General features: G+C 65.8%; 2 protein-coding genes across 7 annotated transcripts; one reads left to right on the forward strand and one right to left on the reverse strand.

Moving 5' to 3' along the window:
• Positions 1 to 3555: 3555 nt before the first annotated feature.
• RASSF7 (Ras association domain family member 7) lies at positions 3556 to 6009 on the reverse strand. 2 transcript variants are annotated; one of them, XM_046643889.1, is made up of 6 exons: positions 5836 to 6009; positions 5157 to 5286; positions 4260 to 4972; positions 3994 to 4122; positions 3836 to 3917; positions 3556 to 3753 (listed from the first exon to the last, which is right to left on the reverse strand). In XM_046643889.1, exons 1-6 carry the CDS (start codon positions 5998 to 6000, stop codon positions 3722 to 3724), a joined length of 1251 nt encoding a protein of 416 aa, XP_046499845.1. In that variant the 5' UTR covers positions 6001 to 6009; the 3' UTR covers positions 3556 to 3721. The 2 variants fall into 2 exon arrangements, with proteins under 2 accessions (XP_046499845.1, XP_046499846.1); XM_046643890.1 differs by having other exon boundaries at positions 5157 to 5282; positions 5836 to 5986.
• A 139-nt stretch (positions 6010 to 6148) lies between these two features.
• On the forward strand, positions 6149 to 12377 carry LMNTD2 (lamin tail domain containing 2). Of its 5 annotated transcripts, XM_046644861.1 has the most exons (16): positions 6149 to 6824; positions 7416 to 7439; positions 7849 to 8055; positions 8127 to 8279; positions 8704 to 8791; positions 8919 to 9074; positions 9369 to 9440; positions 9523 to 9611; positions 9946 to 10285; positions 10529 to 10794; positions 10908 to 11097; positions 11175 to 11294; positions 11378 to 11574; positions 11810 to 11925; positions 12014 to 12066; positions 12246 to 12377. In XM_046644861.1, the coding sequence occupies exons 3-16, from the start codon at positions 7868 to 7870 to the stop codon at positions 12375 to 12377; spliced, it is 2160 nt and encodes a 719-aa protein (XP_046500817.1). In that variant the 5' UTR covers positions 6149 to 6824; positions 7416 to 7439; positions 7849 to 7867. The 5 variants fall into 5 exon arrangements, with proteins under 5 accessions (XP_046500817.1, XP_046500819.1, XP_046500821.1 ...); XM_046644863.1 differs by lacking the exon at positions 7416 to 7439; XM_046644865.1 differs by having other exon boundaries at positions 6149 to 8055; positions 9946 to 10237.
• Positions 12378 to 12407: the final 30 nt, after the last annotated feature.

Here is a 12407-nt window from a genome sequence, read left to right on the forward strand (position 1 = left end):
CGCGAGGGGGCCGCGGCCGCAGCCGAAGTTGGGCCGAGAGCCGGCCACGGCCCCGTGCCGGGGTCGCAGGTGACGCGCGAGGGGGCCCAGGCCGGCGGGCGGGGGCTGGGACGCCCAAGTTGGAGGGGAGGGAGGGGTCGGGGGTGGGGGACGGACCCCTCTGCCCGTCCAGCGGTCCCTCCAGGCGCAGGGTAGCCACTGCCCACCGCACACTGCGCTGCTCCGGACCCACTGTGCGTGTGACAGCGGCTGATCTGTCCCTGGGCAGCGCGACCGTCCTGGCCCCTCTGTGACCCTGCTCTCTCGGGCAGGGGGCGGCCACACCGGGTCGGAGGGCGTGCGACAAGGCGGGGGTGCGGGGGTGGGAGGGGCGAGGGCGCCCCTATGGACAGGATCTGCCTGTCTGCGTCCAGCAGTAGCGGGGGGCGGGGGCGAAAGGGGGTACATTCGGGGGGCTTCGCTTCCCTCGGCACGAGGGGGTTCGGTTGGGCCAGATGCCCTCTTGGAGGGAACTTTCTTTTCCTTGTGTGTCTCAGGGTGCCAGGCTGTGCAGAGTTCCTCGGAGAGACTTCTGGATGTCGCCAAGCTGAGGGCAGCCCTGGGCAGGCACGGGTGTTGTGGCCAGACCCTCGGCCATCCTCACTGGAGCCTCCAGGGCCAGCCTCCTGAGGGGCATCTCTGGGAACTTTCTTAAGGAAGAGAGTGACAGACTTGGCTTTTCTGTGCATTCCTGTTCTTTCAGCGAGGCCACTAAGGGAGTCAGGATGCCGAGGACCATTTGTGGTGTCCAGCGACCTGCACCTGTCTATCTGCCAGGCCTGCCTTGACTGCTGGGTGTTAGAGCAGCCTCAAGGCCTGTGGGCGCCAGGACGCCTGCGGCAGGCCCCGTCCCCATCCTGGGCAGCGGGGGTTGACAGCTGGAGCTGAGAGAGGCAGCTTAGTCAGGGCCTTGCCTGGACTTGGATTTGCCTTTGGAGAGACCCTGTCCTAACAGTCAGGGTGGCGTATTGTGTCACACCCAGGAGGCTTGGCCAGGCCAGGGGCTGCAGGTGACGGGGAGGCTGTGGGTGGTCTTGGGCTTGAGAACCAGCCGACCTGATTTGCTGCCATGGGGCAACAACTTACTGTGGGCGACCCTCAGTGGACCCTGGTGTCCTCAGCCAGCCATGGAGGGCATTCTGCGCTGGGGGCCAGCAGGAACTCTGAGGTCAGTAGGGGCCCAGCGTCCTCCCCCATCACAGCCTGGCCCTGCAGAGCGACAATGATGATGCTGCCTCCGCCCGTACTTACACCAGGCAGGGTCCGGCCTCAGCTCGTGTGGGGAGCTGGCCTGGCCTGGCTTGGTCCTGCCCTGCCGTGGACTGGACGTCTGCGGGGAGCTGGGCCTTTCTGCACCTCCGCACATCTCATGTCGTTGTTTTCAATGAGCTTAAAACTCAAAAGTAAACTTTTCACCAACTCAGAGGTTTGCTTAGTGATCTGAAGCACTTCTGGGAACTTTTTGGGGGTTTGAGATTTTGTCCACCTGGAACAGCCAGAGAGGAGGAAGGTTTTACCCCCTTGCTCACCCCAGAGAGCAGTGGCTGCCTGAGGACCCCTCCGAGGTGGAGAAGAGGGCTCACGAGCTTCCTCAGAGCCAGCAGCAGACCAGGGACAGGTGGCTTCAGAAGGAACAGGTGTTCCCTGAAAACAGACACAGGAGACCGCGGTGTGCGAGATCTGCCAGCTCCGTGCCTGCTTCCCTTTGTCGGGTGGGGAGGCACATGACAGCGGGAGGGTGTAGGCTAATGCTGCCCCATGTCCTGTGTGTGTAGGGTGGTCCCTGGGTGGCACCTGGCTTCGACCCTGCTGGCCTGTGTGCTCAGTTTGGCAGATGACCGCATGCTGGGGCTCAGGGCTAGTGCCCAGAGGTACATCTGACTCTCCTGAGCACAGGTGGGCTGTGGGTGAGGGGAGCAGGCCCCTTGGACCTGGCGGTGATGGCCCATAGCCTCCAGCCCTCCCACCCAGGGCACGGCCCCATCAGCCTTTGCACTCCAGGCTGCACCCCATGTGACCCTGGGCTTGGCCGTGTCTAAGGCCATAGTCAGGCCAGTCCAGTCCCCCAGGAACAGGCTGCTGCGAGTGGGCCAGTGGACTCGGGTGGGAGTGGAGTGTAGACAGGAGTGGGGTTGGGCTAGGGGCTCCGCAGAGCCTGGGCTGGGTTCCTCTGACACTGGGTTCAGAAGCCGCCTACTCCTGCCTGTCCTGTCCGTCCACTCCCTGTCCCTGTTCCATCTCAGGCAGCAAGTACCCAGATCTGCTTACTCCCCACAAGCTGTGCTCTTGGTGGCCTTGCCCCTTGGTGTCCTCCTTGCTCCTCAAGCTCAGAACTTCATGTCCCCTATGGTCTGCCCCAAAGGAAGTAGGGAATGCCAGGCCTAGCTCAGGGGCCACCCCAGGAGAAGGCTGAATCCACCCCAAAGTTTCCAGCCCCCAAACTCAGCACAAAGACGCACATAATCTAGGATGTCCCCATTCCCTATTCTCTAATACCCATGGCTGTACCCTAGCCTCAGAGCCCCCGGCTTCTGGCCATCACAAAGTTCTCCAATCTCAGCCACAGCCCTCGGAGCTGGGAGCCTGTGGCCCACCCCAGGACCAGGCCAGTGTTTGGACATCGCCCTGCCCCAACTTCAAGGCTGCAGGCACGCAGCAGAGGCCTCACACCCACCTGGGGAGCAGAGGGGGGTGTTGCGAGGCAGGGTGGCCACACCCTCATGGGGCCTACAAAGCTCCCCTGGGAAAGCTCCCTCAGCCTTGCCAACCCAGGAGTCCGGGGACCCGCCCCCGCGAACTCTCAGACTCAGTAAACTTGACAGGCGGGTCTGGCACGTCCTTGAGTCTTCAAGTCCAGGAGCCACTCCAGAGGGGGTGGCAGTTCCTGCTGCTGGGGAGGAAGAGACCAGGCAGGAGAGGGGTCTGGACAGAAACCCAGGCCAGGGCTGAGGCACCTTCAGGCCCCAGATCCTCCAACTCCATCCCCAGGCTCGGGCTGCCAAGGAGAGCCCCTGGGGTGGGTGGGCACAGCAGCCTGAAATGTGAGGCCCTGAGAGCCCCAGCCCTGGACCCAAGTGACTGCCGGCCCCTGGGAGACCCCCTTCTCAGGAGCCCTGGCTGTGGTCAGCTCTGGATATTCTCCAGTGACTCTGGGTGGAGCCTCAAGGTCTAGACCCCACAGACCCCTTCCAGTGCAACCTCAGGACACACTCAAGCCACTTTGAGCAATTTATTGAGGTTTCAGTGGTGGGGTAGGGGTAGGGGAGGCAGCATACACACATACACAGTGAAGGATACCTCCCACGTGCAAGCACACACTCAGGGGTTGAGCACAGTGTCCATGCATCTCCCGTCCCCAACAAGGAGCCATGACCTTTGGGAACTAGAGAGTTCTGAGCTGGGCATGCCCCATGCTTCTCCAGGGGGCTTGGCAGATTTGGCAAGGACTAGAGCGAGAGTCCTCAGCCTCCCGCAGCCTCCCTCAGCAGAAACCCCATGGCTCTGAGGTGTTCTGTCTCGGGCTCAGGGCACCAGAGCTTCCCACTGCATGAGGGAAGGAGTCCTCTGTGACCACCGACTCTTCTTCTGTCGTCCAGGCTGGGCTGGCCTTGGCTGCCCTCGCTCGTGTCATCAGAGCCCAGGGCTGGGCAGGCAGTGGATGTCCACTCTGGGGTGAGAGCTGCTACCTCCAGGAGTTCTGCCTTATAGGGGCAACTGTGGAGAGGACACAGGCTGAAGGGGCTGAGGGGACCATAGGAGGCCCTTGTCCCACCCAGAGTAGGAGAGACAGACATACTCTCTGGACTCAGGCTGGACACTAGGGCAGGACTCCGGGGGGCTCCTGTGAGGGGCCCTTCTCTGGCTGGAGGCAGAAGATCCTATGGGGAGAGCAGGTCAGCTTGGGGCTGGGCCAGGCCCCCCACCGACCTGGCCTCCCTCCAGAACCGCTCTGACCTGTGTGCCGGGGGCAGCCCTCTCCGGCCGTGGGGGCGGCTGCAGTGCAGCCCCAGTCTGCTGGATGAACTGCTGCAGGTTACACTGACGCAGCTCCCGGTTCAGCTCCTCGAGCTCCTGGGCCTGGGCCTGGGGCACATGGGACCCTCAGGGGGCACAGCCATGAGGCTCCACACCTCGTGCTCTCCCTAGTCTGACCCTGAGACCAACCCCCAATCCAGCCGTGTCGGGGAAACCAGCAGGAGTGCAGGGTCCTGCGGGCTCACCTGCAGGGCGTGCTCGGCTGCCTCCAGAGCCCTGCTCACCAGGGCCAGGCTGCCCTGCACCTCCGCGCTCTGCCGCTCCTGGGCAGCCAGGTCCTGGCGCAGGCGTTCCGTGGCTGATGCTGTGGGCGAGGGAGCCCCAGGGGCCTCTGCGGCCAGATGTAGCTCGGCCTCCAGGGTGCGGGCCTGGGCGTCCAGGGCCCGCAGCCGGGCAGCATGCTCGGCAGTGGCCGCACTCAGCGCCTGCAGGCGTGCCTGCCCCTCACGCTCCCGAGCCTGCTCCCGCCGCAGCTCCTGCTCCCAGAAAGCCTCCTGGCCCAGCTCCGCGGCATTCCTCTGCACCCTGCGCTCCAGGCCCTGCAGGTCTGTGCAGCAGCCTGGCATTGGTGCCACAGGGGCCACAGGCTCCCGTGGTGCAGGACCAGGGGCCAGCGCAGGGCACCCCAGGCTGAAGGTCAGTGTTTTGTGGGGCTCACGGCCCAGCGCTGGTCGCGGCTTCGGGGGGAGGCTGGCGCGGATTGGGCAGCGCTCAGGGGGTGGGCAGCTGTCCGAGGAGGGCCTCCCAGCAAGGGTGGGCCCTGTCCTCCTCAGGACAAATTGGACATCGCTGGCAAACTGTCCACAGGTAGCCTGGGCACCCACTGGACACTCCTGGGGCAGCAGCTGCCGTTCCTTCTCCCTAAGACGCTGCACGAGCACAAAGCGGCCCGTCTGGCCTAGGGTAGGGGGAGAGAGGTCAGCCTATATCCCCCCACTCTCTGTCCACCTGGCTTGAGGGGTTGGGGGAGGGCAAGAGAGATCAGCAACCAGTCCCACCCTCCTTGGGGGAAGAAGGGGCCAGAGGGCCGGGCCCCACCCCAGGTGCACCTGCTAGGCCTGTCCCTGCCTAAGAGGACTCACCTATTGCTTGGGCTAGTGCGATGACCACTTCCTGACAGGTGGTCTGTTCTGAGACCCCACAGACCACACGCTGGATGCCGTCCACCCACACCTTCAGCTCCATGGCTGCCAGCCCTGAGAGCATCCCTGTCTTGCAGGGAGGGTAAAGGCCACAGGGTCAGGCCTGGCCCTCCCCTTTTTCTCCTCTGGGCCGGCCCTCACCCCCAGAGCTGATTCAGCTCTGCTAGCCTAGCCGAGCCCCACCCGCAGGCCACGCATTCCTGGGGTGGGGGTCGTCAAGACCAGCCCCCCAAGGGTTCCCAGTCCGCCCTCCCGGAGCTCTTCCAGGCTCCCACTCCAGCCGCCTCTCGCCCCGCCCTGCTCCCGGAACAAGGCGAATCATTAACCAGATGCAGGACTTCCTGCCCCCGGTCACCTGGCGCGAGGGCACTGCCCCTCCTGCGGGGCGCCGCCCCACGCAAACACGACCCCCCGCACTCGGCCCTCGGCCCAGCCGGCGCGGGCAGCCCCTTCTCCGCTCCCGCCAGTAGCTGCCCCCGCCCCCGAGGCCGCCGTCGCCGCGCGGGGCGGGTGCAGGTGCGGCGCGGCCCCCAAGGAGGCCCGGCTCGCGCCGCTCCGCCGGAGTTGCTCCCAGGCCCCAACTCGCACTCGAGAGGCTCCGGGACCCCGCGCGGCTCACCTGGGTGTTCGCTGGCCTCCGGGACCCGGCCTCGAACCGGCTCCTGCCAGGCGGCCGGCGCCCGGCGCCGCCGCCGCCGCAACCTGCCGCCTCCAGCACAGCGGGCGCGCCCGGCCCGCCACGCCATTGGCCAGCAGCCCGCGCGCCCCGCCCCGCGCGTCCCATTGGCCCCACGGCGCGCCTCGCCCGCCCCGCGCTGACGCCCATTGGCTGCCTCCTCTGTGCCCCGCCCCTCCCCTCCCCATTGGCTCGCTGCCCGCCCCGCCCCTGGCGGCGCCCAGGTGTGGGCGGGGCCCGGCGAAGCGGTGGCCGGGCCGAGCCCAGGTCCACGCACGCCCCAGGCCCGCGAACAACGCGGAAGCGCGTCTGGCCCGCGGGCGGCGCGTGGGGCAGGTGTCTGGCCCCGCTCCTAGGCCGACTTCCTCGGCGGCAGCCCGGTCTGACGAGTCCCCCGCCCAGCGAAGGGGCGCCGGCCTGGGAGCCTCCTCCCGCCCTCCTTGCAGTCCAGCCTTCGCTCAGAGGAGCAGCGGGGCCAGAGCCGCCCCTCCAGGGCTCATGGGCCCCCAGGGCCAGGGCCCCGCCGGCCCCGCCCCTCCAGGGCCCGTGGCGCCGTCGTGGGAACGCACAGGGGTCGAGGGGGTGGTCTTTGAGCCCCGCGGGATGGAGGCAGAGTGTGGGCTGCAGCCACTGGGCCGGGTTCTCTCTCGCTGCAGCCGGGCTGACAGTCCCGGTGGGGAGGGGGCCCGCCCTGAGGGTGCCAGGGACAAAGGGCCCTGAGGTTGCTTCCCTCCACCCCTTCTTGGGGCTCAGAGCCCTCCCGAGCTGCGGACACCCCTGCCTGGCCAGTCATGCTGTCTTGCCCCCTGTCCCTGCTTGAGCTGAGAACTCAAGCCAGCTCAGCACCAGGAACCTCTCACAGCCTCTGTGCTGTCTGTGTGGACCAGCAGCGAGGGCATTCAGAGCCTGCTCTGCCCTAACCGGACTGGGAGGTCAGTGGGAGGTCCTCCTGCCTGCCTGCCTGCATCCTGCCGGGCACACGGGAGGCACTACTTGAGCTAAAGTTGAAAGTCTGAATGAATGAATGATGGATGAATGAAGGTGGGGTGGGGTGGGCCGAAGGCTGGAGGGCACAGGTCTTGTGGGGCAAGTCTGGGACCTCACTTTTGTCCTGGGGCAGAGGGTCATGGTTATGGGGCTGTCCCCAGGGCTCCCTTCAGTGGCCCAGGTGGTGGAGATGGAGCTGGGCAGGATGAGAGGCTTCTGGCTGGGGGTTAGGTAGGTGGGCGTCAGCCACTGAGGGCAAAGAGGCTGTGGGAGGGACTGTGGGAGCCTTCCCCAGGGCTGAATGGGTGACCATGGGAGGCCAGGCTGGTCACTCTGTGGTCTCTGGGCCTGCTGAGGTTAGCTGGGCAGCAGCTCAGGCTCTTACAGCTTCTCCTTGAGGCTAGACCAGGAGGGTACACTCAGGGCCCTGGTCAGGGGTCTCCAGGGGTCTGCCTGGAGGCTCCTAGCAACAAACAGCCCCTCCCCTTCTGGGTGCTGGTATCCATGGCAACGCTATAAAGCCTTTCTCCTCCTAGGCCTGCTTGGACTTCAGGCTTCAGGTGAGTGTTGGCAGTAGGGCCCTGGGTCTGGGGGAACATGGGTGTCCCGGGTGAAGGACCAGCACCTCTGGGGACCCTCTGCTTTAGGCTGAGGGGCATGACCTCGGGTCCTGGAGGGTAAGAGAGACAGGGAGGAGACAACAGGGAATGTGTGAATACCAGGTGACCTGCTGCCCTGGCCTGGTCGGAAACATATGGGTGTGGCCACCCACGGGACCGGTGGTCTGGTGTCCTGTGGGAGAGACACACACATACACACAAGGGCCTCCTTGGAGACTGACACTCTGTGAACCAGTGCTGCTGTCTGGGGTTGTCAGACACTCACGTGTGCATGTGATCATGTAAGGAGAGCCCCGTAGGGGTGCCCACACACAGGACACAGGGCAGACAGTCCCATTACCCCTTTCAGCCCCCCAAGAACATCAAGAATGGCCCCTGAGTCTCACCAGGAGACTGAAGAAGCCAAGGAAGAGGCTCTCCCATCCCGGGGAGACCAAGAGCTGGTCAGTGGCCACCTGGGGCCTGCAGCCAGCACACCAGCAGGCCCAGTGGCCCCCACGTGCCCACAGGACACCAAGCCAAACTCCACACGGATGGTCTCTTCTACCAACCCGAAGTAAGTGGGGGGAAGGGGTGGCTGGCCACTTGGCAGGGCCTGATCAAGTGGCTGGTGCACTGACATTGCAGGTTGGCCCCCGAGTCCCTGGACCCCCGCACCCTGCGGCTGCTGTGGGGGCAGCGGGAACTGGAGATCCAGGCCCTGAGGTGGGCCATCCAGAACAGCTGGGGCCCCCAGCACTGCCGCATCCTGCAGGAGGTGGCCGGGCTTCCACCTGAGAGGTCAGCAGTAAAGCACTCATCCCCCAGCCCAACCCAGCCCCTTCCTGGCTCTAAGTCCTGGCTTTTGTCTGACTCCAACCCCAACCATTGAGCCTGACCAAGAGTCCAACATGACCCCCATCCTGACCCTTACCCTGACCTTTGCCTCTGTTCCTAGCCTTTACCTGTCCCAGATCCCCAACCTAACCTTGGAAAAGTTAACATGCTGTGACCCTGCCCAGCCCCTAACCTTGAACATGTTGATGGGGCCCGAACCCAACCTCGACCCCACCTCCGACCCAGACTTCTCAGAGCCTGCCGTGGCCTGACCCAGCCACACTCTGTGCCCTTGGGGCCCTAGTGGCAGTGAAGTGGAGCTCCTCCTTCTCCCCTCCTTGGCTGCTGACCCAGAGGTGGGGGCTGCTGAGGTTGCCCCTTCCCCCAGGAGTTTGTGCAGGCAGCAGAAGTTCCTGCAGAACCAGGTCCAGAAGCTGACTCTTGAGTTGAAAGAGCAGAAGGAACAGGCCCAGCTGGTGAGGGGTGGTGGGATCAGGGAGTGGGCCAGGAGACCCAAGCTGGGGTGAAGGTCGGGGGTGGGGGCAGCCTTGGAGGCCGGGTCTGGAGAAGGCCCTGCTCCACCTATGGGCCCTCCTGGAGCAGGAGAAGGCTCAACTGGAGGAGCAGCTGCTGCAGACCATGAACACATTGCAGCAGATGGAGGCTGAGCTGCAGGGCTTCCAGAAGTCCTGCCTCCTGCAACTGGCCCAGTCCTCCTGGGTGGGCCGCGTGCTGCGGTCTTCCACTGGCAGTGTGGAGGTAAGCCTGTGCTGGTGGGGCCCTGCCCCACTTGACAGCCTTCGTTGGACCTCCCGTGACAGCCAGCGTGCCCCCTCCACTGGTGCTTCTGCTGGGGCTCTGGCCTGCCTGGGAAGCCTGTCCCCCTCGGGCTGCCTCTGGGCCCATGGATGGGAGAGGGAGAAACCACGAACCCTGTGGTCCCAACCACCTGTGTGCCTCAGGGGCTGGTGAGGTCAAAGGGGACAGGTGCCATCGGGGGAAGGGTGCCCTGCCCCAAACCCCTGCCCGCTGGCCTCCTGTCCCCTCTTGCAGGTGGTGACCGCGGAGACCCTAATGGACTTCAGTGACTTCTCTGAGAACGGGAACATCTCCGCTTCTGGGGAGGTGAGCAAGGCCCCTCACATGTGTTCATGCCTCTGCAGCCCTGCAGGAGGGGAGGGTCACATGCCTGTTGCTTCCTGCTCAGGGTTTCCGGCTGGAGGATGTGGACTGGAACAGCATTGCCCACCGGTACCCCAACCTCTTCACCAGCATGGAGTCCAACTTAGATCAAAAGTAACTGCGCTTGGCGGGACTTCCCAGGGGCCAGGGGAGGGGAGGGCTTGCCTTAGCAGACGTGGACCAAGGTCCAAGCTCCACCCTTTAGCGATCCTGGACAAGTCACTTAGACCTCCCAAGAATCAGTTCTCAGATCTGTAGGATGGGATTAGGGATGAAGGGAAAAGGCTCCTGGACCATCTCTGGCCTCCCATGAGCCCTTTTTCCAGGCTGGGTCCTAGGGACTAGGACCACCACTTGGGGTGCCCCTCCCACTTTGAGGAGGCTGGATGGGCGCAGGGCTGGGGTCGAGGAGCCAAAGTCCAGCAGGCAGTGAGCAGATCGTGGTCAGCAGGCACGCCCGGCCCCCACCGCCCCCCCAGCTCTCACCAGCCTCAACACCTGAGGAGTGGGGCTCAGAGCTGCGCAAGTACGGTGCAGAGCATCGTCTCAAGAGCGTGGAGTGGAGCGCCTTGCCCTTGGTGGGCACCAGCAGCTCGGGGGGCTCCATCTCTGAATCCAGCAGTTCCCAGCATCATCTCAAGGCCAAGCATCATCTCAAGGCCAAGCATCATCTCAAGCAGAAGGTGACAAGGCCCCTGCCCCAGGCACTAGGCCGTGCTTCTGAGCAGCCTGTGGCGCAGGTGAGGAGCTGCAGCAGGGACTACCAGGCAGAGCCTGAAGGTGGTGGGGTGAGTCTCCCCTGGTTACTGCCCTCTCCTGCCCCTGCAGGACTGTGATCTCGGTCCAAAGCCCTAAACTATGTCCCCAACTGTCTGGCCTTTAGGGTAGCCCAGAGCAAGGCCACTGGGGCCTCTCCAGCCTCATCCGTAGGGGTTACGGTTGTCTTTGGGGGACTCCTGCCCGTGCCACCCTATTCTGGCTCGAATTCCCACCCCCTCAACAAGTATTGCCAACTACTCTGCTCCTCTCAGGTCCTAGGGTCCAGCCATCCCTCCTACCCCAGCTCTGACCCCGGGCACTGCTCGTCTCCTACGAGGACCTTTAGGGGGCTGCAAGCCAGGTCCAGCCTCACAAGAGATATCCCCAGTGGGCTCTCTACATGGGGGTCCCACTCCGGGACAGGCGTCCTCTCCCTGGGTCTCCAGAAAACCGCCGGGGACTGGCAGGGAAAGACTGTCGTCGTCGTGCCGGAGTCCTTTGCAGGTCCCGACTCTGGGCATCCCGGGCACCGTTGGAGGTGAGGGGTGACAGCTTGGGGCGCACGGCCAGGAGCTGGTCTCCTAGAGGGGCTGGGTGGGCTGGGCCCAAGCGTCTCTGCACAGCGCCCGTTCCCTCCCTGGCCCGCCCCAGCGCGTCGGGCTGCTGCCTGAAGATCGTGGCCGTGAGCCGCCACGAGAGGTTCGTCCGCATCCTCAACCAGTCGCTAGAGGAGACGGCCGACCTGGGCGGCTGCATGCTGCAGCAGCTGGTGCGCGACTTCCCCGTGGCCACCTACCGCTTCCCGGCCGGCACGCTGCTGGCGCCGCGGCACCACATCACGGTGCGCCCCGCTCCCGCTGCCCGTGCGGCCCCCGGCCCCGCCCCGCCGCCCCTCACCCGCCGCCCTGCCGTCCGCAGGTGTGGGGTGAGGGGCCCCCCAGCACTAAGAAGCAGCCGTCCTCTTTCTTGGGTGGGGAGCCCGTCCACTTCCACTCCAGCCGAAGCTGCGTTACTCTCCTCCTGAACCCCAAGGGCGAGGTCAGTGCGGGTCCCAGCGGGGGCTGGGGTGCCAGCGGACCTCGCGGGGTGGGGGTGACCGCCAAGCCCTCCTGGCCCCACAGGTCCTCACCGAGTACCAGGCCCCGCACTGCGTGACCCCCCACTCGAGGGTCTTCACTGATAACACCGACTTGTCCATCGACTGCTTCCCGCTCTCAGAGGCCGGGCGCGGGGCCGACCAGGGGGAGCAGCCGCGCCGGCCTCAACCTCCGGGCAAAGGCCGGGTGCGGGAGGCCCGGGCCGGGCGCAGGAGGCCCGGGTAGGGACAGCAGGTCCCTCGGTCTTCGCCTCCTCCCCAGGCCCCTCTCCTGCAAAACCTATCCCCCACACTCCCTGCTAGGACCGCCCCCTACCTCCCCAGGCCAGGTCCCCGCCAGGACCCCCACCCACGTACCCAGGTCCCGCCCTTGCCAGGTCCCCACCTCCCCAGGCCCCGTCAGGACCACTCCTTCCGCGGGCGGGCTCGGACCCTCACGACACCCTCGCCCCACTAGGACGCGGGTCCCCTTGCCGCGCCTAAGTAGCGGCAAGCTCTTCCGCCCGCGGGCTGTGCCTGCGCGCCCGGAGCGCACCGAGACCCACACGCCAGAGCTCCTGCCCGCCCTCCCGGGTGAGCGCGCGCGGGGACGCGGAGGCAGGGGCGGACCAGCAGGGAGAGGGCGGCCGGCCGTACCCCACCCCATCATTCTCCCACGCAGAGGCCGGGCTGGGTCTCGAGATCAGCCAGGCTAGGAAGGAGCCCAAGGTCCGGGTGAGTGCGCGCGTACTGGTGTCCGGGGCAGCCCTCCCCGCCTGGCCCCAGTCCTTCTCTCCCTGCCCCGCCTCTCCTCTCTCCGTCCCTCCCCACCTCTCCCCGCCCCGCCCCTCTTCGCCCTGCCGGGTCCCGCCCCCGCCCCCGCCCGCGCAACTCTCAGACCCGGCGCCCCGCAGGTGTGCCGGAAGACCGTGGACCGGAGCTGCCCGATGGTGGCGCTGTCTGTGCAGAGCACGGCCGAGAGCAGATTCGGCTTCCGCTTCCTCCCCTGCCCGCCCATCACCACGGACGGGTGCGGGTGGGTGTAGGGCGGCGCCGACGGGCAATACAGGCTCCTG

This window comes from Equus quagga, chromosome 17, assembly GCF_021613505.1.
Source record: "Equus quagga isolate Etosha38 chromosome 17, UCLA_HA_Equagga_1.0, whole genome shotgun sequence".
In the NCBI taxonomy this organism is placed as follows: Eukaryota; Metazoa; Chordata; class Mammalia; order Perissodactyla; family Equidae; genus Equus; species Equus quagga.